The sequence below is a fragment of the Bacillus rossius genome, chromosome 3 (assembly GCF_032445375.1).
Source record: "Bacillus rossius redtenbacheri isolate Brsri chromosome 3, Brsri_v3, whole genome shotgun sequence".
Classification (NCBI taxonomy): Eukaryota; Metazoa; Arthropoda; class Insecta; order Phasmatodea; family Bacillidae; genus Bacillus; species Bacillus rossius.
In genome coordinates this window covers 95,608,847-95,633,895 of record NC_086332.1, presented here as the reverse complement: position 1 = coordinate 95,633,895, position 25,049 = coordinate 95,608,847, and the positions used below count along the sequence as shown (strand labels likewise).

Genomic DNA, 25,049 nt, shown 5'->3' with positions numbered 1-25,049 from the left:
GTTCGTGACATCGGGTTCTAGTGTATTTAACTACGGAAAGCAGAAAACATACATGTAAACTAACACATATTTTCTTTAGAGGTGGCATGTAGGGCGACGGACTTGTCATGAAGGTTGAAGTGGGTTTAAAGCAAAGCCGTCTAGCATTGTGAGTGACAGCATCCTGCCATTGTACGGCTGGTTAACGAGTAGCGGTTTGGGAGGGGGGGGGGGGGGGGGGGGTTGAAATGAACTGAAAATTTAGGAAAACATCTATTACGACCCTATTCCTGGGAACCATGAGGGGTCGTTTCAGAGAGGTTTGACTGTATTGTATTTAGTCGGGACAACATCAATGATTCATTAACATGGTGCTTAACTGTAGCTGGTTTCCTAGTTAAAGAATCAGATCACTGATCTATAGACAAGGACCCCCCCCCCCCCCCGCCCCCCAAAAAAAAATAAAACCAACTAAAAGCCCTTTTGTTACAGCCTTGACTTGGGATACAAACTGTTTAATAACTGAATAAACCCACAGTTGGGTTCCTGAACCTGTTTAAACCTGTGCCTGGAAGTTACCTGGTATATGTGTGTTTCTGTTGTGGCGTCGACGACTTCTCCCTTGGACGGGGCGAAGACCCGGCCCGTGCCCCACTGACGGCAGTGGTTGACGAGCGCCTCGGTGCTCTCCGCGGAGCCCCGCACCAGGATGAGCCTCCTGGGACGCAGCTGGCCCAGGATCTTCTGCACGCTCTCCCCGTCCGAGCGGCCCTCAAAGTCGATGAACTGGACCTGGGCCGCCACACGCACCGTGCGCGTCGTGGATATGCACTTGGTTGGCACCTCCGTCATGTCTGGGGAAACCACGAGCCAACATAGTCATAACATGCACTGGTGAACCTGGACATTTCATTTGCAAGCGAGAGTGTACGTTGAATTTAATTTCACGGGGGAGGGAGATATAACCACTTTGTCCGCCGTTTGCTTTCACATTATTTCCATATGTTGGTGGGAATGATAAGATTATTTCAGAAATTCGAGGAGGGGAGGAGTATCTCACCTCCTTTCCTTTCCTCGTACACGCCCCTGTGTTGGAAGCAAAGCTGAAGGAAATAATGCCAAACAATTTAAAAGTGGAATTGAACTTTTTATCAAAGTTATTTTTACTAGCACTTTATGAACAGATATGAGTAATAAAAGAACATAATAATGAACTAATGTTCAATAAAAAATAACTATCTTTTTAAGTGTCACACAAAAATATCTTGCCAAGTTTTTTTTTTCTTACTTCAGCAAAAATATATTTTAAATACACCAGACATCACTTGTACAGTTTATTCAAAATAGGACTAAACTTTCTTTCCTTGGAACTGAAATAATTTGTTACTTGTGAAAACCTTTTATTTTAGTAGTATTAAACAACAATGAGCGTTAAACTGATGTTAATCTGTTTTGAATTATTTAGTGGTACTTTTCCATCATCACAAAATACATATACAGAAGTTTTTTGTACCTGAAGTACCTAAAAATACGTAAGTTTTTTTTTGTTTTAGAGCAAAAAGTAAAATGTAAAAATATATTACCTATACTTGAGACGTGTGTTTTTGAAGCTTCACCCACTCCTATTGTGTAATACCATACTAAGTTCAACTATGTGATTACTTGGGTAATATTTTGAAACTGACCTGGTACTTCCTCCTCCTTCACTTCGACGTTCTCTTTGTTGTCTTCTACCTCCACTGTCGCATCCACTATCTTGTAGTCTTCAGGCCTACAAACACACACAAAACTAAGTAAAATTATTACAAACACATATTATACCAATAAACACTTCAATTATTTAAAAGTTAAAAATAATATATCCAACAATACATTCCACGATTTAATACAAATCAATAATTAGTACTCTCAACAGACCACACATTATCTTCCGCAACAGACAAACCAAAACTTCACATCGTTCTGATGCAAACCATTACTGTTTTAGTAAAATGAGTTTCATGGAATCTTTGAACTTTTATATGCATTTTGATTGGTTTTAAAAAAATCTATAGAAGAAGACATTTATGTACTTTACATTTCATAGAACACTAAACCCTCAACTGGCTATTTGGGTATTCTATCAGCCCTAGTGCATCCAAACCCATTATTATATTTGTATATTATGATTAATAACATTAAAATTTATATCATGAAAGAGAAAAATAACAAGAAATAAAAGTAGAGCATCCAGACTGTAGTAACTTTTATATTGTTAAATCATAATGTATGTTATGTAGCACAAATATAACCAATGGCTTTACAAAAAAAATAAGGTGTTATCATTGATATGTGTCCAATCAATAATAGTACGGAAAAGGCATTTACTTCATTTTTCAATTAAAATGCTCCTGTTGTTTAGTCAATAGAAACTGCATGAGGTTCCCTCATAAGTTTTATGGTTTAAGAGTCTTTCTTGAAATGTCTAACAACACTCACCAATAGTTATAGTTATTTTGCTTTAACTTAAGTCAGTTAATTTTGTATATTTTGTAAGTATTAACTTGATATTCAACTATTATCCCTATACATGACATATACAGAAAACTGGATGTTTATAACGAACTGAAACTTTTCTTTATATTATATAATTCAAGATACAATCATCCCTTTTGGGATAATTTGCTTTTAAGGTCTGTAATAAAACATGTGACTCTGAATTAAATCAATCACCTTCAAATCATTCACACATTTTTTAACATAGTTCATCGAATTAGCTCTATACTGACAATGTTCCATTTTAAAATTCTTGTGGTTCTATGGTCATAGAATCAATGACTGGTGGAACTATTCAATGTTCATCTACAATTACCATACAAATTAAAATCACAGGTAATAATGAAAGTACAGTTCATGCTTCTGTGACCATGTTTTGGCACACTAGTATACCCAGATTGATCACAAATACCCAAATATGTCAGAATATTCTCAACAAAGTTCCTCACGTGAGAAGTGTGGCCGAAACCATCATAATGTGTGAGTTTTTCAAGTTGCTTTACATATCTCAATTTTCACTCTTACAGTGCTCCAAACCCCACTTCGTCATCTCTTGGCACGTTTTGTACTAGGTGTGTAGTTCATTAAGGTAGGTAACTAACTCTAAGCAGAAGACGTCTGTCTGTCCTTTTGTCGATACACACTTTGCCTGCCTCCAGAAGGAACCAGCACGTGCTCCTAAGGCGGCTGACTACTTGGCCAGGAACTGTGCGGCAATGTGTTTTGAAATAGATGTTCCAACAACAACTAAAGTGTTTTCGCACTTAAAGAAAACAATCTTCATAACAGTCGAAAAACTAACTTTTGAGATATTTTGCATATTATGAACTTTATACTGCAGGATTTTAGGCCTTAAAATTAGCCAAAAATTAAAAAAACATATATGTGTAGTTTTTTTAAACCTAAACCTTTGAAATTAATTGCTTTGAAACTGCACTGAACTTTGTTAAACTCTTGCCAACAACAACAGTATAACCCCAGAGTTGTTTGCAGCATGACAAAAAGATTTTTTTAGGAGCACTTCAGTGTTCATTCTTAGTGCTTCCTTGCTTGTATGCCAAATAATGACTATGCATAAAGTTTTGCATCATACTGTTACACACAGAGGCCTAAGATAACAGAAAAGGACCTTCCTCCCGGATCATAGCGAGTCAGCAACTACGGCGACCCAGTAGCCAAAGCTTAAGGCTAAGATCCATAGTTTTGCAGCCACCAGGGAAATTATTTCTCCCATGAATATCATTGTAGGTAAACAAACGTGATAAACATAGTTTTGTAAAGAAAGCTTTGAATTTTTAAAATATGATCAAAAAAAAATTCTAAAAAAATTATTTTTTATTAAATTTTTATTAACAAAATTTTAAAACTAAATATTAGGTATTTATAAAAACTGTACAAAGCTTTTGCTTTGCACACAATGTAAATGAAGTATCCTGAACATTTCTAAGTTGCTTAAATGTTTACATACCGTACAGAATTTAAATTACTTGAGTTTAAAACTTGTCATTTAACCGACGCGTGTAGCTGAACCAACGAACGTACGATGTGTGAGTTCAGCATTACACCGCTAGATGTCAGGCATAGTATTCCACGATGAGTTTAGAGTTTGCCCGCTAGATGTCCCAACTATCGCAGAGCACAAAACTGGTGTCGGTGACAGTAAATCGTTGTATTTTGAAAATAGAAAGAAGCTAATCGACGAAAACTCTTCCATTTCCTTTGAACTATATTTAACTTTGGAATTTTTTTTTTTTAATATTTCACAGATATGATTTGACAGTACTCTGTAAAACTTTATTTACTAACAATTTATTCTCTATCATGGCAAAATTATTGTATTTATATTAATAGACCTATTGCATGAACCAAACGTGACCTAATATATAATATACTTTCAATATACAGTAAGTCCTTGGTTTATGTCGGGGTTACGTTCCTGAAAACCGCGACGTAAATAGAAACGACGCAAAATCAGCCATGTTTCATGCCACCGGCCGGCCACGGCCCAAGGTCGGCCGGAAGGGGTAGGAGAAAATGATGTGTCATTGCGGGAAGTAGATAACACTTCTACGTGCGAGATACGTGGGTGGCCGAGCGGGCGGGCTGGTAGTATTGCATCACCGCGCGGAGAGCAGCGGAGAGCAGGAAGCGTCCCTCATGATGTATGATAAGATAAGGCGGTGAACGTGTAGCTTACGCTACATAGCATAAATTAACTACCGAAGGAAACAAAGAATTGTAAACGAATTATATACTGTGTTTTGGTTAAAATAAAGATTTACGGTCATTGTAAACGACGTTATTGTGAATCAGCGACAACTTAAATTGAAACATGAGTACTCAAACATTAGTGACGTTAATCCGAAACGACGTAAATCGGTACAACGTAAATAGAGGACTTACTGTATATTATACATGAGAGCGGAAATGAAGTGGTTAGGAATCTGAAAGATGTACTAGCAAAACTTTGCCATACCAATGTAGCAGTTGTTCGCTTACAAACGTGCAGTGTTTGCTAACACATTTGAATTATTTGGTTTCAAAACCGCATAAATATTTTTTTTCTCTATTTTACTTTTGACAGCAACACGCGTCCTCTTTCGCTCCATGGTACGCTCTGTAAAAATCACGTCACGCAATATTTTGACTGTTATTGTAATTTTGGCCATTTTAAATCTGTAATTTATGTGTAGTAAAGTAATTTTTAATTTTTATAATTTATTTTTTTATAGTTGGTTGGTTTTGTAATAGTATATAAATTACTTTATTTCATATAATAAACTCATATTTTACTACTGGAATCTTTCCATAATATCTCCAAACTGCAATAACTATTTCTCTGCATAAGAAAGGTAATAAATCCAATTATATAAAATTAACTTCTGATAGTTAAAATTATATGTATCAAAATAATAAAATACTATCACATTTACAACAGCTAGAAGCACCGAAACAGCTTTTACTGATTTTTTTTTAATATATATATACCTATACAAGGCAATTGATGATAAATCACTAGGAATTTTTTGCAAAGCATCTAAGGAATTTGACATGATTAATCAAGATATAATGTTGAGTAAAAATAATTATACATATTTAACTGGGAATAGTATAAAAATACATAAATTATTATAGTATTATCTTAATGACATGAAGTGTATAGTACCCATTCAGCTCAGCGTGAATGATTAGGTCCACATTGTCAATTCTGATATCCAAACAATTATCGGGGTTGCCCAAGGAAGCACTGTCCTGTCCTATTAATGAATACGTGAATGCCGTGGAATAATCAGTAAAAATAAGTATCTAATTAGCTTAGCGGATGACTCCAACATTTTTTTTTTTTTTTTTTTTTAAAAATCTCATATGTAAGAAAGTTAATTTAGATACTATTTAGAAGATTTTTTTCTATTATTGATTTAAATTTTAATATTGTATTATAATTATATATTGCGTTTTTATTAGAATGCAGATGTTACATAATGATTCTAGAATGGACTGTGTCTGGGGTGATGTGTAAAAAGAGAGAGGCATAAGAGACCTGTAAGTGCAAGTGAGAAAGAAACAGTGATTCCCCAGTAAGAGAGAGACAAAAGCTGGGATTCCCCACTGGTCGTGGGAACTAAGTGATAACTGCTGTCTCACGGTGTGGGAGAGAGAACGAGAATGTAAAGTCCCTGGCTCTGTGTGTAGAAAACTGTTTTCAAGGTGTGTCATGTATTCTTATTGGCTTGTGATGTGTAGTGTGAATGAAGCGTGTGTGTGATTGGTCAGTGAGGTCATGTGACTGCCCTCCCTGCGTGAAGGACACAGTGCCATGATCTCACCAGTCGACTGTTGATCGCCGCACCAGGAGGACGCGTTCGGTGGCTTCTCAAAAAATATGTAGTTTTGGATGCGGTTGTTTAGTCTTTCGGACAAATAAAACTATAGAATGAAAAGGAAGAAGATCTTTCTATTTCATTAAACGAACTGTAACATATGGCGGCCCAACGGGTGGCGGGCACAGATTTCGACACGCCCTGAGAAAAGAGGAAGAAATAACGAGTAAAAAAACATTTTCAAAAAATTTTATTATATTATCTTCAAAAATTTTGTTAATCTACGTGTTGCTGTGTTGCAGAGACGGTATGCGGTGAACAAGTGACTACGAAAATCAACGGGCGACATCAGTAGCAGAAGAAAACTGTGGCGAAGCTCAGTTACAGTAGGTACCAGTTTCTGGACAACACCGAATTTCTTTAATCGGCATTTGTGGGACTTCAGCAGCCCAGGACATTAAAGGACTTCGAGATCGTCACTTCGAGATCGTCACTTCGAGATCGTCACTCCAAGGAACAACGCGGGATGAATCGCCGAAAATAGCAAGTGAAAAAATGGAATTAAATTAATTGTGTTCATTGTTTTTCTTTTGTTTTCAGCATTCCACTAATATTTGTGTTAAAATTTTTGGGTCAGGACATGGAATCACGTACAATTAATAGCCCAGTTGAGGTTATGGGGGGGGGGGGGGGGGTCAGACCAAATTATGCAATTACTATTGTCAATGACCCAGAAAATTGAACAGGGACAACAGGAAATGACACAGAAAATTGAACAGGGACAACAGGAAATGAAACAGGGACAACATGAACCAAAACAGGAAATTTCACAGATACAACATAACCTCACACAAAAAATTGAACAGGGTCCAAGGGAAATTAGGCAGGAAATTTCACAGATGAAGGATGAAATTCTTAAACAGGTACAGCAGGAGTTAGGGAATACAGAGGCTAAACTTGAGAAGGTACAAACCAATGTAAACGAAGAAATTCACACTTGTAAACAAAGGGTTGAGGGCTGTGAATCACAAGTGGAAAGGGAACAATCAAACGTAGAAAAATGTGAAAGGGAAATAATAGTGTCAAAAGAAAATGTTGAAGGTATTGGGCACAATTACATGAACATGTAAACATTGGGAACAAAGGTGAAAAGTTCTTGATGAGGTAAACAGGGAATGTTTGGACAATGTGGGCAAAAAATTTAGTAAAATCAGAGGGATCAGAATTTTGTTTAAACAAATGAAAGAAGTAGATTGAAATGAAAGCGTTCTCGGATAAACTTAAAGATGAGTTTACTGAGGATATAATCAGTGAATTAGGTTTTGCAAATTGCAGAAAAGTGATAAAAAAGACTTTTTTTTTTTTTTTTTTCAAAATCTAAGCAGTGATGTACCGAATAGTTTACAAACTGAAATTTGCACACTGATCCATGTGGAATCGGGACACTATGGAGTGAGAAAAGCTGTGCAAAGGTTCAGAGGTTTTGTGTGTGGAAATAGGTGTACCGAACTGTCACCAAAATTGTAATCAGTTGTTTGTTATGGACACAGACAGAAGAAAGGCATGGTAAATGGACAAGGGTGATGCAACCTCTGGTAACAGTGTATGTAGACTTGTTTGACCCACTGCCTAGATGGAGGGGTGGAGTCAAATCTAGTTTTATTGTTTTTGATGTCTTTTAAATATTTTGCCTTTTTGCCATTTTTTTTATGTTTTTCGGAATATTTTTTGTACCTTTTAATATTGTTTTTTATTTTGTAGAGTTTTGGTATTTTTTGAAGAATTATTATAGTATAATATAGGAATGCACAAATAAGATTATGACAGCAATTTTTTACAAGATTCTTAAAGAGAAGGAAGATAAAAAACTATATGTTAATGTGAATGTTTTTCTGTTCTGAAAAAATAATTACATATATTAATGTATCTATAAATTCTTTTGAGTAGACAGTTACTCAATTTTATTTAAAGAAATGCTTTACATTGTGAGAATTTCATTGCACTTGGGTAATGTTTTGTTTGTTTAATGCTGTGTCATGGGAAGAGATTAACGGAAATTTATTGAGTTGTGTTTTCGGAAAATGATAGGATTTTTAAATGTTTTAAATTAAAGTGCTACATACTATTTGTAATGGTAAATGTTTGTTTTGGATTGAATGACAGGGTGACATCTTATATTAAAGGTATGAAATGTAATGCTAAACGTTATTGAAAACTAGTCGTCGAGTTTTGAAGCTACAGAAGCAGTTGAGTGTTCATGATGGCCAGAGTTTAGGTGAATTTTTTGTATTGCCCTAAATAAGCAGCAGATTTTTTTTTGTGTAATGTGGTTTGTGAGGCAGTTGGGGGGCCAGGAGGTTAATTTTAAATATGTTTCCGGCATGGAGTCCGATGTTTTTTTTGCAAGGGTGCGTCCCTTCTCCTTTGTCGCTACCACCCCTCATCAATGTTAATTTTATCTGGCTGCTGCTGAAAGGGGAGATATGGTTTGAAACTTAAGGAAGGGCATTTGTTCATGTAATTTGTTTTTGAAGAAGAGAAGCATATGAATGTATCTTAATGAAGTTTTTGTCATGTGGAAAGTTAAGTGAGGTATGTAAAGCTTAGAATTTGATGTATAATGACGAGTGCTGTTTATATTTGTGTATAGCTTTGTATAATTTTTTGTTTCAAATTTCGTAAATAGGTTAGCCGAGCTGACTAGCAGCTAAAAGGGTTGTAGTTGGGCGCCCCTTACCTTTCGGCTAACTCGGGAGCTAGGAATAATGGAGAAGGAAGTCGGAAGAACTTTGTGTATTTTTTGTGTAATTTGGTAATAGGTTAGCCGAGCTGACTAGCAGCTAAAAGGGTTGAAGTTGGGCGCCCCTTACCTTTCGGCTAGCTCAGGAGTCAGGATTGATTAAATTGTGTGTAGGATGTAAAAGGAAGAGGAGTTATAAATAATTGATGATGAAGTTTTGTTGTAAGTATTAGAATAGTAAGGTTAAATATAAAGAAGAAACATGAGTTATGTCACCTAATGAAAATGTAACACATACATATGGATTTAAGTTTGGTTATATTTTTAATGAAACTGTTAAATTTAAATTTACACTTTGAAAGGTAAAGTTAAATATAATAAATATGGTATTGAGAAATGTTTAAAAACTTTACACATAACCTTTTATGAATTTTGTGAATGACGTTTTTCATAAATTATGATGTGATAAATTTAAATCATTAGAGTCTTTGTGTCTGGTAGTAAAGGTGTATGCTCTAAGATTATAGGCTGGAGTTGTCTTGTAAAAACAGAATGATACATTCGAATGTTGAAATATTTCTATGTCAATGTTCAGCACTGGAGATATTTTACTGTAACACTAATGGTTGTTTTTCTTTTTGTGAGGTTGTCTGGGTGGCAAGGAGGTTAACGTTAAATATGTTTTCCGGCAGTGTGACCGATGTTTTTCCTATGCAAGGGCGAATCCCTTTTCCTTTGCCGACCCCACCCCTCATTTGATTAATTATTTTTTATAAATTTTAAAACTTTACTTATTAAAATCTGATAATAATTACGGATATTCAAGATGGCAGTAGTGATGTCATTATACAAGATGGCTTAGTGATTTTATTTCAATTTTTATTAATTTTAATAAAAAATTTATCTTTTTATAATAATAATAATAATAATAATAATAACGGTTTTTCAAGATGGCGGCCGTAACGATAATTGCAATGTTCTATAATCCAAGATGATGGGCATAACGAAAATTACACTTTTTCACGGAATGTAATTCCATCATTGTACGAACAGGAAGTGAATGCACTGAAGACAGAAATAGCTGATGATTTACAGAATTGTTAAACATCATTGTCTTTCACCACAGATATGTGGACTTCGGCAGCTACACAAAGCTACATTTCTCTAACATGTTATTACATGACAGAAGACTTCCAGTTGAAAAAACATACTTTAGATACACATAATTTCCTAGGCAGCCATACAGCAGACAGGCTTAAAAACACTCTTTCTTTTCTAATTGAAAAATGGTGTCTGCCTCAAACTACCGTTCCAAATTATGTGATTACGGACAATGCAAGGAACTACACCAGTGCACTCTCACAAACATCTTTCAAGCATGTTGCGTGCTTCGCGCATACTTTACAACTAGTGAATGATGCTAAGAAACAGTCTGGTGTTTCTAATGTTTTAGCAAGTGCTCGTAACATTGTGACCCATTTTAGTCACAGCACTTAAGCCAGGGAAGCTTTACATCTTAAACAGAAACAACTTGGTTACCCCCCAAACAAGCTTTTACAAATGGTAGACACTCGGGATAGCGAGTTTACAATGTTGTCACGATTGCTGGAGCAAAAGGAACCAGGCTGTGCTCACTCAAAATGGAAGAGATACTCTGAATGCAAATGAGTGGAAACTTGTAGAAGGTATGGTCCACGTTCTTGAACCAATACATCATGCAACTCAAGAAATGTGTGGTGACAACTACCCAACACTTTCAATGAAAGTGCCCATTCTTCATGGTAGTATTAATAATACTTTTGAACACCAGGAGGGAACAGCAATTATTTTTACCAGAAGCCTGAAAAATGCATTGCTGTCCAGATTTCCTGCTTATCACGAAAACAGAATGGATCGTGTAGCTATGGTTTGGATCCAAGATTCAAATGCACACTTCTTGACAAGAACGAAAAAAGATTAACTGAACATAACATCATTCAAGAAATGAAGTTCGAGGCAGAAAGAAGTGTCAGGGAGACACCAACATGCTCATCTGAAGAAGTGGTTCTTCCTAACGATGAACCTCCATTGCATACAAATTTGTGGTCAGCGGTTGATGCAGCACGTGGCAAGAATGTAACTACTTCACAAGGTAAGGTACAATACCGTAATCACTCGCGTAATGTCCGCAGTAATTTGACCACATTTTTGGCCAAAAAAATGGGGTGCGGACATTATGCGAGGAAAAATACAAAAATACAATATTTTGTGTTCTATTCAAGTCGTGCGTTTTTGTTCTAATGAGAGAGGGCAGGGGAGGCAGCGACGCAGCAAGAGGAAGAGAGAGGCAACGACTCCGCAGGGGGGCGAGGCAGTGCTTGACTGGGGGGGAGAGAGGCAGAGGCAGCGCCTTGGCAGGAGGGGAGAGTGGCAGAGGCGTGGCTTAATCTCCCTCCTGCCAGCTATCCAGCCAACCAGACAAAGGAGTGTTAGAATCCTTGACCCACTTCCCTTCCTCCTTCACTTCCCCTCTTCTCCGACAACACTCCACATCAACACAGCGGCAGCGCGCGAGTCCAGCTTTCTTTATCTTTATGTCGTTTGAGATAGGACTAACTGCTTAAGGCCTTTTCACAATACCGCGATGCGACGCGATCTGGCGACGCGATGTAGCGAAGGCAGCGATGTAAATATATGTCGCCAGCGAGTGCACTTCATAATAGCGCGACGCGATCGCCATGCAGCTGGCGAAAAAAAAACCGAACCAGCCTGCACTCTGCTGGGGATATTTTACAACATGGTTGTAAACAAAAGTTTTTGGCGGTAATATTCAGATTGTTGTTGTTATATTTGTTCACTGACTGACTGACTGGTAGAAGCATTTAATTATGGATAGGAATCGCGAAGGCCGTAATATTCACAGACGGAGAGTACTAGCTGTGTTATTACTAAATAATAACAAACTATGGCACATTGGACATTCAAGCTAGTATTTGCGATTTCTAGCCGAGCATTATTTTTCTCCGTCTCATTACAAAATTTGTTATTAGAAACATCGTACAAATACGGCTTTTTCTGAACTTCATCAATCAGATGCTCTTCAAAACTCATTTCAATTGAACAAAATCCTCGTGTTGTTTACTAACATTACTTAGATGCATCAATACATAGTTTCTTACCTCTTGTTTTCAGTTCTTCTTCTTCTTTACCACAATCATGTTTCTGATTGGCTGTTATTTCTGACGTCATTAGCGACATCGCCAAAGCGACGAAACAGCCTCGTCGCCAAGTGAGCTGTCGCGCATCGCGGGCGATGTAGTTGTGATTGGCTGGTTTCGTATGACGTCACGTCACATCGCATCGCGTCGCATCGCGGTATTGTGAAAAGGGCTTTACGTCTGGCATGCCTCACGACGGTCCTACTGAGAACGGACACTTACAAAATCACCTCCCGCCGCTCACAATACATGGCTTGTTGTTTGATGCATGCCAAGCTGCCCTGCCCTCAGATAAACCCAGAAAAACACGTTTTTAAATTTTTCTCAAAAATGTTTACAAAACAAGGAGGGGGGCTTATACGCGGGCGGGGCCTTTGACCGTGCTTTGTTCAGTTCAACGAATTTCCCCACCCTTTCAGAACAGGAGAGAAAGGACAGCTCAAGGTCACAGCTTTGTTTACAGAGCCGTCAACTTTCCATTCGTACTGCGCCCTTTAGGGGTGGCCAAAGTTGTGTTGCCCGCCGTAGACGACTGGTGCGGACATTATGTGAATTTTTAATTTTTTCTTTTAAGGATATATAAATAAAGGGTGCGGACATTATGCCAGGGCGGACATTACGCGAGTGAATACGGTAGTTAAGTAACTAATGTGGGTCTACCTAGGTTAGTACGCCTTACTTATACACTGTAGGGCTATGTGAAAATAATTTAAAAAACATTTAATGAAAAATATCTCAAATTTTGAAACAGTATTTGTTTACCATTATTAATTCTTATAACAGTAGGCCTACTAAGCTCATTTGTTTTAAATTATTAATTTGCATACAGTAAATTTTTTTTTTTTGCAGAAAGAAGTGGTAATGAAAAATATGAAACCCAACTGCAAGTATATTTAGCTGAACCTACGCTACAGAGGACACAAAATCCTTGCATTTGGTGGAAGGAAAATCATCAGCGATTTATATTCTTGGCACCAGTAGCTAGGCATTACCTCGCAATACCTGCCACTCAGGTAGCAAGCGAGAGACTTTTCTCCTCAGCAGGAAAAACCATCTCCTGTCGAAGAGAAAACTTGCTCCCAGAGCATGCCAAACAACTAATTTTTTTGCATGATCGACTTACCAAACAGGCCTTAAGTGTTTGTGTCTTTGTAGCCATGTAAACCAAATATAAGAACAACCATAGAACATACAATTTAATAAATATGTAGGCCTATCTATTTAGTAGGCTAACAATGATAATGGTTTCTTTTTTAATTTCCATAATTTTCTCAAAAGTTCTCACATTTTATTACTCCATCACAGTAAATTTATGTGCAATAAACTTTAAAAAAAAAAAACTCGAACTCGACTCGATACTTGCGAGTATTTTAGCAAACTAGCTCGAGCTCGACTCGAAGTGAAAATCCTCTGCTCCCAGACCCCTAGCATACTGATAATTGCAACAGTTACGGCATAATTCAAAATGGCGGTGATGTAATCCTAATTGTCAAGGTCATGACCTGCTTAGAGCAGCTTGACACTAAGAAATTTAAGCAGCTTTTGGGGATATTCAAGCCGTTGACATTTTTGAGGACTAAAACGGGAAATTTTCCCTCAAACAGGAATTTTTCCCTCGAAATAGGGAATTTGGTTTTAAGGAATTTTGAGTCATTTTTGAGGAATTTTGACTCCAAAAATGGTCGCCGTGACGTCAGAGCAATCGGTCATTGACCCCATCCTCAATCCTCAGCCTGAAGCCTGGGGTCGGAGGAACCAAACTGTAGTACTCATGCTGTAATGCTATTAGAGCCTACTTCTATTTCAGAGTCATTTTAATAAATTTATGTTTACCTCCAAAATAGTTTGTTCAAATTAGCATTGTATTGGTGTTTGTATGCTATGTAAATAGGGTAGTTTTTAGTGTAAATCAATTAATATTTGTTATGGTCTGTGCCTCATACGTTTATGCCCTTATGTATTTTTGATTAAAAAGTGAAAATGTATAATTGACAGGGCCCATAGCATAATTATGTGAACCAGTTGTCGAAAATATAATGTAATGATACTTGTATATCTAAAAAAATGATATTTTTTATTAGTTTTCAATGAATGTGTAGTTATATTTCTACATACATGTTTTATACATTACTATTTAAATAAATTACTTGACCTTAAATTTTTTTTATTTAAATTCGTCCAAAGACATTTAATTATATACTAAGCTTACTAATTTTTAATGGTTCTCAATTTTTCTTTATTATGCAATTTTAAAATGTAAATTTGGCATGTAGCAATTACAATTTCTAAAACATTAGTATAAATTACTATAAAACTACGTCAATGACTTATATTTATTGTACTAGTATTCCTCGCTCCTAATTACTTAGACTCTGGTTGAAGTTCAGTTAAGTACTTATACATTTTATTTCCGTATATAACATCAGTGGTCATAATTTATGCACGCCTTTTTTCCTACTTAAATGATCCAGGTCCAGATTTGAAGCAGTGTTTTCCAAGTGGTGACGTGTCGATTGTTTTTTAGCTGTTGAGGGGGAGGGGGGGGGGGGGGCAAGAAATTACTGCTCTTCGCGTATCACTTTATCTAGCCACCTCTGAAATATTCTTTTGTTAACTATGACAATTAGCCTACTCCCTACATATTTTCATTCCGACACTTCTTACTGGGTAGCGAAGGCGGTTCGTGGTAAAGGTCTGTGACATTTTCAGATTTAAATTCTAATTATAGAAATATTAATTATTAATTACAACATATGTTATTTCGTGCCTGTCTGAACTGCAGTACAAAAATACTTACAAGGAGAACCACCGGTGATGGTTGACGTCACCTGTAGGGATAGCATGAAGGCGCTCTTCATTTTGTCAGACACGACCACCAATATTTATGTTGCAATAATAAATTACTACACGATAGCATATTTTGTCAATTTTAATTACGTATTTTTAAAAGAACAAATTTTGACGAATGCCAAGGTCATTGAGCAACTAATGACATTGATTTCAAACATCACACAAGGGATCATCGAAAGCCACAAGCTGCTGGTCGGCTAAAAAAGCAAACCAAAAAATGCTTCAGGGCTATCCTCATGAATACATTCTTACATGCATAATACATTCAAACAACTAAAATTAGTGCAATAAGCTGCAATATTTTGTGGACATATATTCAGCTACATATATAAATTGATTGTATAAAAAGGTCATCTTTTATATCGTCGTACAGAAAACTATAAATTTTAATCATATATCAAAAAATTCCGCTTTACAACAGAAAGTCACGTAATTAGATGTTCAATCATATATCTGTGGCAAAATGTGTAAAGCAAGAAAACCCGTAGTAGCGCAAAACCTTTATCGTACAGTATATAACAAAACATTTTTTTTTACGGGAAGGAAAACTGCATTACTGGCCAACCTCCCTGATTGTAGTGGTCAGCTGTGCACGAGTGTTCTTGTGTCATCTCATGGATTAGCATATTTAGTACAAGCATGTCAAACTAGTTGAATATGTTATAATAAGTAACTAAAAACTTGATATTGCATAACTTGCTGAAGAGACAAAATCTGAGAGTTTCGCCACCAACCCACCGCGGTAGAACGTACAATATGTTTATCGTATATGTGAAGTGTTCTTTATATTTGTTTTCATATGTATGCACAAAATTAATATTTATTTTAATTCTGCTGGGTTGCATACGGTTACTTACGGGTTTAGAACTGAAATGTATCGAAAATAGTAATATTTATTCTCTTACGTACTAAAGGTCGAACGGTCGAAGAAGTCTGGGGAGAATTGACAGAGAAGACCGAGTGGAAATCTTACTTCTCTCCGAGGCAGGCAGTTGGCTGGCTTCCCCCATCCCCCTTTTCAAGCTCGTTGAAGAACATGACACCCCGCTGGGCGATAAGGAATTCTGAGAAAAGCGGATTCTTTCCTTCTACTTCTCCAACACTGACCCCCCCCCCCCCCCATCCTACCATAGCTCAACCGTACAGCTAGTGCTCTCTATCGAGGATTTTGGAACTACGTGTGCTGTGTTCATTCTTTTCGCGTTCGGGAGAAACTCAGGATCTTAGCCTTAAGTGTAAAAGTATAGTTCTAGACAGAACACGCTGTGACACTACAACAGCAGTACAACAGACTGATGCTGCAGAGAAATGCCAGCCAAGTACGTGCCTTATGATCTCTCCATATTCATCGAACTTGATCTTCTCCTCAAAGAACGGGAACATGGGGTGTTGCTTCTTGTTGCTCTTGAAGAAGCCTGTTTGTGCCTTGGACTCTGTCTTGACCAGCAGGTCGTGCTTGCCCTTGGCCACGGCACTGAGGTCCATCTCGTCCTCGCTCTCGCTGCTCAGCGCACCGATGTCCCTGCAACCACGCCCACACGGCCCTCCTCACCACACCGTCATCGCATCCACATCACGCCTGCACAGGGACAAGAATACATGCTGAACTGCAATCAAACCGAAACAACACCGAGAAGCATGTCAATACACCATGTAACACCGACATTCAAGTCAATATGCACAAAGCACTGAAACGCAATTAAAATTACGAAAATAATAAGTATTTTCAACCGAAAGAAACATTAATAAAAAAATACGTAACATTTTAAATATTAAATTCAATGACAGTAATTTATTTAGCATGATGTTTGTACCACAATTTAAATAAAAGATTGGTAAAAGTTTACTATTTTTGATTTGGCAACTGTTATAAGTTACTCATTTTTACTTTATGACCCTTACAACATTTTTCAAACACAGAAATACTAACCAGATTTATTTTATTTGTTCCGAAAAGTTAGACACACTCACTACAAATCATTATATTGAAAAAGTTAATCATGTATCAGCCAAAATTCCACTGTTTTGAAGAAATAGTAACATGTAACATTTAAGTAGCATATTTGTTCAGTATGATGCTATATTTTTTAATAGTCAGATTTCATAAAAAAAAAAAAAAAAAAAAAAACAATGACACAGGAATCTCCTGTTTTAAAAACAAAATTGGCCTGAAAATAAAACTATAAAATTTTGTCTCTACGTATGTATGTCCCCTCTTTTATCGCATAATCGTCGCACGCACATAATCATCGTACCCATATTTTAGGGCGTCAACATTTGGATAAAAAAACCTCTTGTGTAATCGTTGAATTATGTTTTTGGTCCTGCTATTAGATTCAGAGCTCTTTGTATAGGTATTTTTCCCGTATAAAACAATGTAATTTAAAGTAGAAATCTAATATTTATTCGGACATTACTACTTACTTATTTAATTAACGGAAATACGAAGCTGTCTGATGTGTAAATTTTCTTTTAAAGACTTTTTAAACGTTATAACCTTTATCTGATCGTCTGCGTCGCTGCGGTGTACCGCTTATAAAAATGTAGCCAGCGCTAGTTGGCATCATTCATGTTTGGTTATGTTACTTCCCATATAGAGCGTGCACATGTAGTCAAATATTGATATCTCGCCAATTGCATGCGACGCGCTATCTGTCCAGTGTTAACTACATCTGATGGGCCGCACTCTTTCGAGGTAAGTGTGTACTATGACGATAGTTATGCGTTCCTTCAGGCTCACATTCCGGTCATAGATTTTCTTTTTGTATTTAAAGTTGAAGGAAGGTTTTTGTTATGACTTATTAATTTAAATTGTTTGGCGTACTCTTTTATGCTTCACTTTATAAATAAACATACTTTCCATGAATGGGTTTTGTTTTTATGAATACCGTGTTTTCTCACATAATCGTCGCACATTTTATTCTAAAATCAAGTTTGAAAAGTAGGGGTGCGACAATTATGCGAGAAAAAAATTTTTTTTAGATAAAGTTATTTATGAAAACAAAACCCATTCATGGAAAGTACGTTTATTTAAAAAGTGAAGTTTAAAAGAGCACGCCAAACAATTTAAATTAATAAGTCGTGCAACAAAAACCTTTCTTCAACTTTAAATAGAAAAACCAAAATTGTGACATGAAAGCAAGCCACTTGAATCTGTGACGGGAACTAACGAGAAACAATGGTTGTTGTACACACTTCCCACGAAAGAGTGCGGGCCATCAAATGTAGTTAACTCGGCCCGTGACAGATAGCGCGCGTTGCATGCATCGGCGAGATATCGATATTCGACTACATGTGCACGCTCTATACAGGAAGCAACACGAATGATGCCAACTAGCGCTTTCTACATTATTGTAAATAGTACATCGCGATGATGCAAACAAACAGATAAAAGTTATAACGTTTAAAACGTCTTTAAAAGAAAATTTACACGTCAGACAACTTCGTATTTCTGTTAATTAAATAAGCATGTGGTAATGTCCGAATAAATATTAGATTTCTACTTTAAAATACAGTGTTTTATACGAAAAAGATACCTACACAAAACGCTTGGCATCTAATAGCGGGACCAAAACAATGTGCGACATTTACGTGATAAGTTTTTTTTATCCCAATTTTGACGGCCTAAAATATAGTTGCGTCGATTATGCGAGTGCGACAATTACGCGATAAAAGAGGGTAATTGTTATGACTTCTTGATTTTTAACGACCATAAAGTACCGTGTTTTATCACATAATCATCGCACATTTTATGTTAAAATCAAGTTTGAAAAGTAGGGGTGTGACTTTTATGAGAGAAAACATTTTTGCCGAGATAAAATTTTTCATAACAAAAAACCTGTTGCATGGAAATTATTTTTGATTAAAAATTGGAGTGTACAAAAGCATGCCAAACAACTAAAATTAATTAGTCATTTAACAAAAACATATTTTGTTACAACTTCATTGATAATGAAAACTGTGTCTCAAACATGAGGCGGAACTAACAAAGCGTACTCATAACTATCGTCATCATAGTACACACTAACCACGAAATAGTGCGGACCGGGCTATCAAATGTAGTTTACTCTGCACGAGACAGAGTGCACGTGTTCCATGTGATTGGTGAGCTATCGATGTTAGACTACATATGCGCACTCTAAACAGGCATCAATGTAACCAAACATGTATGATGCCAACTAGCGTGTGGCTACATTTTCATTTTCATAAGTGCTTTACAGTGGCGATGGAACAGATAAAAATTATAACGTTTGAAAAAGTGTTTATAAGAGAAGCCACATTGGAAACTTCTTAGTTGTGTTAATTGAATAAGTAAACATAAATATTCTAACCAACAATGGATTTAAAATTAAAGAAACATGGTTTAGTACATAAATCAAAGTTTATGGGCAACATCTTAACACGGAAAAAAATCACGTACATCATGTTGAGAAAATGGTGGGACCAAAACATTTACTGTATTGTGTAAGAATGTATTAAACAAATTTTACTTTAATCATAGTATTTTTCCATACCAAACTGCCACTTGAAAACTGTCCTGTGATCTTTGGGAAGGTCATATTTACTATATACATAAAGTACTCGGACTCAATCAGATGGATCAAAAACATAATGCAATTTTTATGTATATATATTTTGTTTTAATTTTGACGCCTTAAAATAATAGTACGACGATTATGTTCGCACGATAATTATGCCATGAATCACGGTCCTACAGAATAAAGTTGAAACACTGGTGCATTACATGTTTTCTTGACGAGTCTCCTTGTTCTCACGTTCTCGATTTTGGTATTCCTCCAATTCGGCCCCTTCCAACCTGACCCGCCTCTTCACCTCTATGGTGAGGGTGCGGTTGCCCCCCTCTTCAATCAGGAGGCGCGCCAGAGTCCCTGGAGACGTCCTGTCCACAACACGATAGCGCATCACAGCCACAAACACATTTTCGCAACATTTCACCATCTGTCTGCAGCAACACTGTCCACATTTTAAGAATGTGTTCTTATTTTATTAACAAAGTTCATAATGGATTATGATGAGAGCCTGTGCAAAAATCAATTTCTTTAGTTCTAATAGAATTTGAATTCAAATATCAAAATAATCTTGAAAAGGAATATAGAATTTAAACATCAACATGGAAGGGTTGGAGGAAATGTTTGTAACATTATTAACATAGTTTAGAAGTCATAATTTGACAAATCCTTGTAGCACATACAGTAGAATCCCGCCGATGCGACCCCCCTCTGATGCGTCTATTCCGTTTATACGACCGTTTTTTGAGAAACCGTGAAAAATATGAGCAGATAAAGTCGAAAATTTGAGTAAAATCGGCTGAAAAACAAGTCTGTTACACTTTGTTGGGCGCTGTGTGTTCACGTTTATCTTGGCGAGCGCTGTACTGTAAGCAGGCAGGCATACAAAAGACGGCTAAAAATAGATACCACCCCTCTAGACTGTCCATGCTACCCAATACCGGTAAACTGCGCGCATCACCTGATAGCATCTACGAGCGCGTATATTGCCGTCCCGGTCCCGTTTGACGATTGTGACTCGTTTTTCAATTTACACGGACTCGTGGATTCGTGAAAATGAGTATAAAGCGAGCCAGTTTGTCGCTAATGAAAAATTATGAGATTATCCAGCAAGTGGATAAGAAAACAATTTCCAAGACTAAGATAGCACAGAAATATGGCATTCCGAAGTTTACTCTCTTCACGATAATTATAAATGCAGTACAGAAGGAAGGCAGCAATTTGCAATTGAAAAATTTGAGGGGCGCGACGTATTAGGTGCTTCAAGTGTGCGTGAGAGATAAGATAAAAAAGGTGAAGAGGGCGAGACCTGCCAGCCAATATATTTGTGGGAGGGGGAGAAAGAGATAAAAGAGAGCGAGCCCTGCAGTAAGCGGAGGTGCAAGTTCAAGATCGACATTTACCGTCACTCTCTCGCTAGCTAACGATACTGCTGGTCGCCAGCCTCGCACACGCACGCACACACGCACATATGCGCGCGCTCCGCCGCCAGACAGTGGCGACTGGCGAGTAGATGCGTGCGCAGCCAGCAGTTCCGCTCTCCTTCCCCTCACTTACCCGTCCACACGTGTTTTTGTCTTTTTTTTTTTTTTACGCTGTGAAGGGACGTGGAAAAGATAATTGCTTGAGCTGTCAAAATAAACATCGCTGACGGCAAGGACGGGAGCGCATCCTGTCGGTCTGTCGCTGTAATTATCTACTCCAAAAACATGTCACAGCATTTCAGGATAGCATTGTTCTTATATCTTTCGTTTATAGCCGAATGTTTTCTACCTGATCCACACAAGTTCCTTCGCCACGTTTTGAACGAAAATAACAACCAGCCGGCTAGCATAGCCGAACTCGCGTGACGCAAATTCACTTTATAATTAGGGGGAGGGAGGGGGGGTTAAATTGGCCTGAATTCTCTATTGCGACCATTCCGTTTATAAGTCCGTTTTTCCGGAAACCGTGAGGGGTCGCATCAGCGGGATTCTACTGTAGTTTCGTGCATTGCCAATTCATGTTAATAGATCTAATTCGTAAAACTAAAAAAAAAACTTTAATTAATGTATTCTTTTGAGCCTTGAAAGATCTTTTTGGAGTAGTGGTCAACTGCTTATAATTTGTTTGTTTGAAATTATCAACAAAATTCCAGATTTCAAATTGTCCTGCCAGCTGAAATTTTGTCATTCTGTTGTTAGTTATCACATGTTGAAATAAAATATTGTTAGTTAAATCAGGTCCAATACTATATTTTAACTGGGTAAACACACATTTATACTGTACAACAATAACTCTTAACCTCCATGTTGATTGTTACACAAGGAAATGTAAAACAGCTTCCCAACACTTGGAATACAAACAAAGGTCTGTTATTTTCAAGGGTAAGTATTTGAAATTGAATACGAATAATAAATTATTCATTTTGCTGTTTGAAAATTAGAAAATCTGCACAGGTCTCTACAATTCCTATTTAAATCGAAGAACAATACTGTTAAACACTTACCAACAATAAAAAGTATAGCCCCAAAGTTTGCAGCACAAAAAAAGACTTTTGATGCATACTTTGATGTCGCCCTTAGTACCTGGAACCAGCTACACTCGAAGTGACTCATGTTGAGATTGATAATGTAACAGTCCAAACCCCTTGTTGCTGACATAATATTTTTGAATATACAGATTACCCTCTCCCTTCCTCACACATGCCATTTCATAATGTGTATGACTTGAGCCCTTAACCCCTACTTTACTTACCACTCAATACAAACTTCAACTCTGGTTACCAAGTTTACACACATAATTCCAAGGTAAACAAGATGTGCCCAGATGGGGCCTAACCTGCATGTTAAGAAATCGAAAGCAAAGGAAATAATTAACCTAATGCAAAGTTCTTTATAAGGTGGCAGGAAAAACATCAACAAGAAATTAAGTATGGTAAACTATATTGGTTTTATTATAATCTTCAAAAAAGCAAAAAACATTTATGACAGTAAACAGATAATTAAACAAAATAATTATCAGGTTTCTACCTATAGGTTGTTTGAAAGCCACACAATACAAAATATAGTGAAAATTATTATAAGTCAACTAGGAAAAAACATTTATGGCTGTGTTCCTCAACATAAATATAGTTGCCAAAATACATAAATAAATATCATTTAACTTAACACAGGTGATTGGAGAGATAATGAAAAGAAAACTATGTATTAATTGAAAGAAACATGGCCACCACAAGAGCATTCAACACTTATTGTAACCGGAAAAATATCGCAAGAAAAACAAACCAGGGTCAAACAATGCCACATCAAACAAAGTTACAACTACCATTTAAATATTAAGTTTAACAACAACAACAACAACAACAACAACAACATAATTTAGAATTTTACTGCTGGCCATTAAAAATACTTAACACTCCAAAAACCCATTCGGACTCACTCCCTCTCTCTCTCGGCGTGTATTATTCCTCCATGGTCGGCTGATGGTCCTGCTGCTCCATAACTAACTGCCCAAAACACGAGTATATATAAGAAAAAATATGCCTCCCTCCCCCTAAATTGCCTCTCATTTCTCCAAGAGACTATCGAGTTTTAGATAATGTTATTGAACATTCTGGAATGATCTTCACTACAGTCAAAACAATCGATACAAAGCCAAGTCTTGGTTAATTCTTCTTCTTCTTCCTAAAAACTCGGTTGGTGCCCCTGAGTTGTGAGCTGTTTCGGAAGAAACCCTGATGTTTTCGCTTGAAGTGCACAGTATTTACTAGCACACAGCCGTACCTTATCATTGACTTAAGATGATCATAATGATGTAATACTCTCAGCAAGTAAACCGGTAAAGTTAGTGTTTCTCTCATGTCCTTAAATTGTTTTTAAATGCAGAAAATAAAACATCAAAAGTCTTGTGACCAAATACACACGGTCACAGACTATACGTATACACTAAAGACCATCTGGAAAAAATTATTTTGCAGTCTGAATGATGGCCGACTGGAGCATGAAATTTCCCCCTCAAACCACCACCACTAAAGAATTTCCATGACTTTTACAGGATTTAATTAAATTGCCTGACTTTCCCTGACCATATTCAACTTCCCTGACTTTTTTCTGACTTTCCAGAATGTGGGTACCCTGTCCTAAACAATAAGTTAAATCACCCTTTTTCAGAACTCAATTCCAAAACAAACAAATGCAGAAATAATCTTTACACACCTATGCGGCTATGCAGTCTCCACATACTTAGTTCCAACGAGAAGAAGAAGCAATGCATGTACCTGTTGGTGATGATGATGCTGTTGAGAGGGTTGGTGCACCACTGCAAGAACAAGTCTCGCGAGAAGCCACACTCCATGTCAGGCGAGCTGGCCAACACAACCTGCGGACAGCACACGACACTTCGCCAGTGGTGATAGACTAGGTGGAAAAAAACAATGATTTTCCCCCAAGTGAATGAAGGAATCCCATTTCAGAATTATTTTTGTCATGAAGCTCAATATGGCTACCCAATCCATGTCTCATTTTTCTACATAATCCTCAAAACTGACACCAAAGTTTTCATAACCCATTTTAGCACTAAAAAGTACAATTATAAAATTAAACATTATGAAAGTATGTACTTATGTGTTGCCTGTGCATTAAACAACAAATGAGCAAAAGTGTAATGCTGTGCATTCATCAAATTTAATTTTCCATTGGTGTGTTCAAGTTTGGCCATATTTCCTGTTAAATTCAAAATAGTTGAATCTGATTGTCACCCACAGCTTTTCCCAGCCTCTGAATGAGCCGGCAATAAAAAAAAACTATCTACTGCTTTATCTCTACATTAACTTCCATAATTCATAATGCTCTTCCTCAATTTCTTAGTTAAGCTCTGTACAACTCCTCTGTGAATAAACAATTATTTCAACATCCTTCATTCTCACCACTTCTGTACATGGCCAGGCCATTTCATTTTAGCTGTTTTTAATTTTTTGTTCAAGTTGGAAATACCTGCTCTTTAAGGCTCATGCGATATTCTCTCTCCCCCTGTTCCTTTGCATTATACATTCATAAACTTATCTACTGGTGATGTGTCTGTTCTACTATTTTCCCGGTTTGATTCAGATTCTTGAAAATCAGTTCTCGTTCTCAATATTTCATCACACAATTTTCCACTACACCAAACAAATATACAGTATGTACTGACAAATGGTGTTTATTTGTTCAGCAAAATTTACCAGAGCTCCAATTAACCATGATCTGAACACAAGTGAGCTTCATGTCTCAATAGATGGCTGGAACGGCACAATACTTGTATCCTGCAGCGGTAGCAAGATCTAGTAATGCTTAGTAACATTTAATTTTTAATAGAGTATTAATAAAAAATATTTATGACTCCGTTGTTTCAGGAAAACGTAATTATCGTCAGATTAAAG

The 25,049-nt window shown here is 36.8% G+C and overlaps 1 protein-coding gene across 3 annotated transcripts in view; it reads right to left on the bottom strand.

Annotated features, from left to right (window-relative positions):
* Window positions 1-25,049, bottom strand: part of LOC134531048 (probable cleavage and polyadenylation specificity factor subunit 2) — a 96,866-nt gene that overhangs the window by 27,918 nt on the left and 43,899 nt on the right. For all 3 annotated transcript variants that reach the window (XM_063366554.1, XM_063366553.1, XM_063366551.1), the window contains exons 8-12: window positions 23,910-24,010; window positions 19,867-20,022; window positions 16,450-16,644; window positions 1,665-1,750; window positions 559-833 (exon numbers count right to left, since the gene is read on the bottom strand). In XM_063366554.1, the coding sequence (XP_063222624.1) occupies window positions 559-833; window positions 1,665-1,750; window positions 16,450-16,644; window positions 19,867-20,022; window positions 23,910-24,010 (813 nt within the window). The remainder of the gene's footprint in view (window positions 1-558; window positions 834-1,664; window positions 1,751-16,449; window positions 16,645-19,866; window positions 20,023-23,909; window positions 24,011-25,049) is intronic.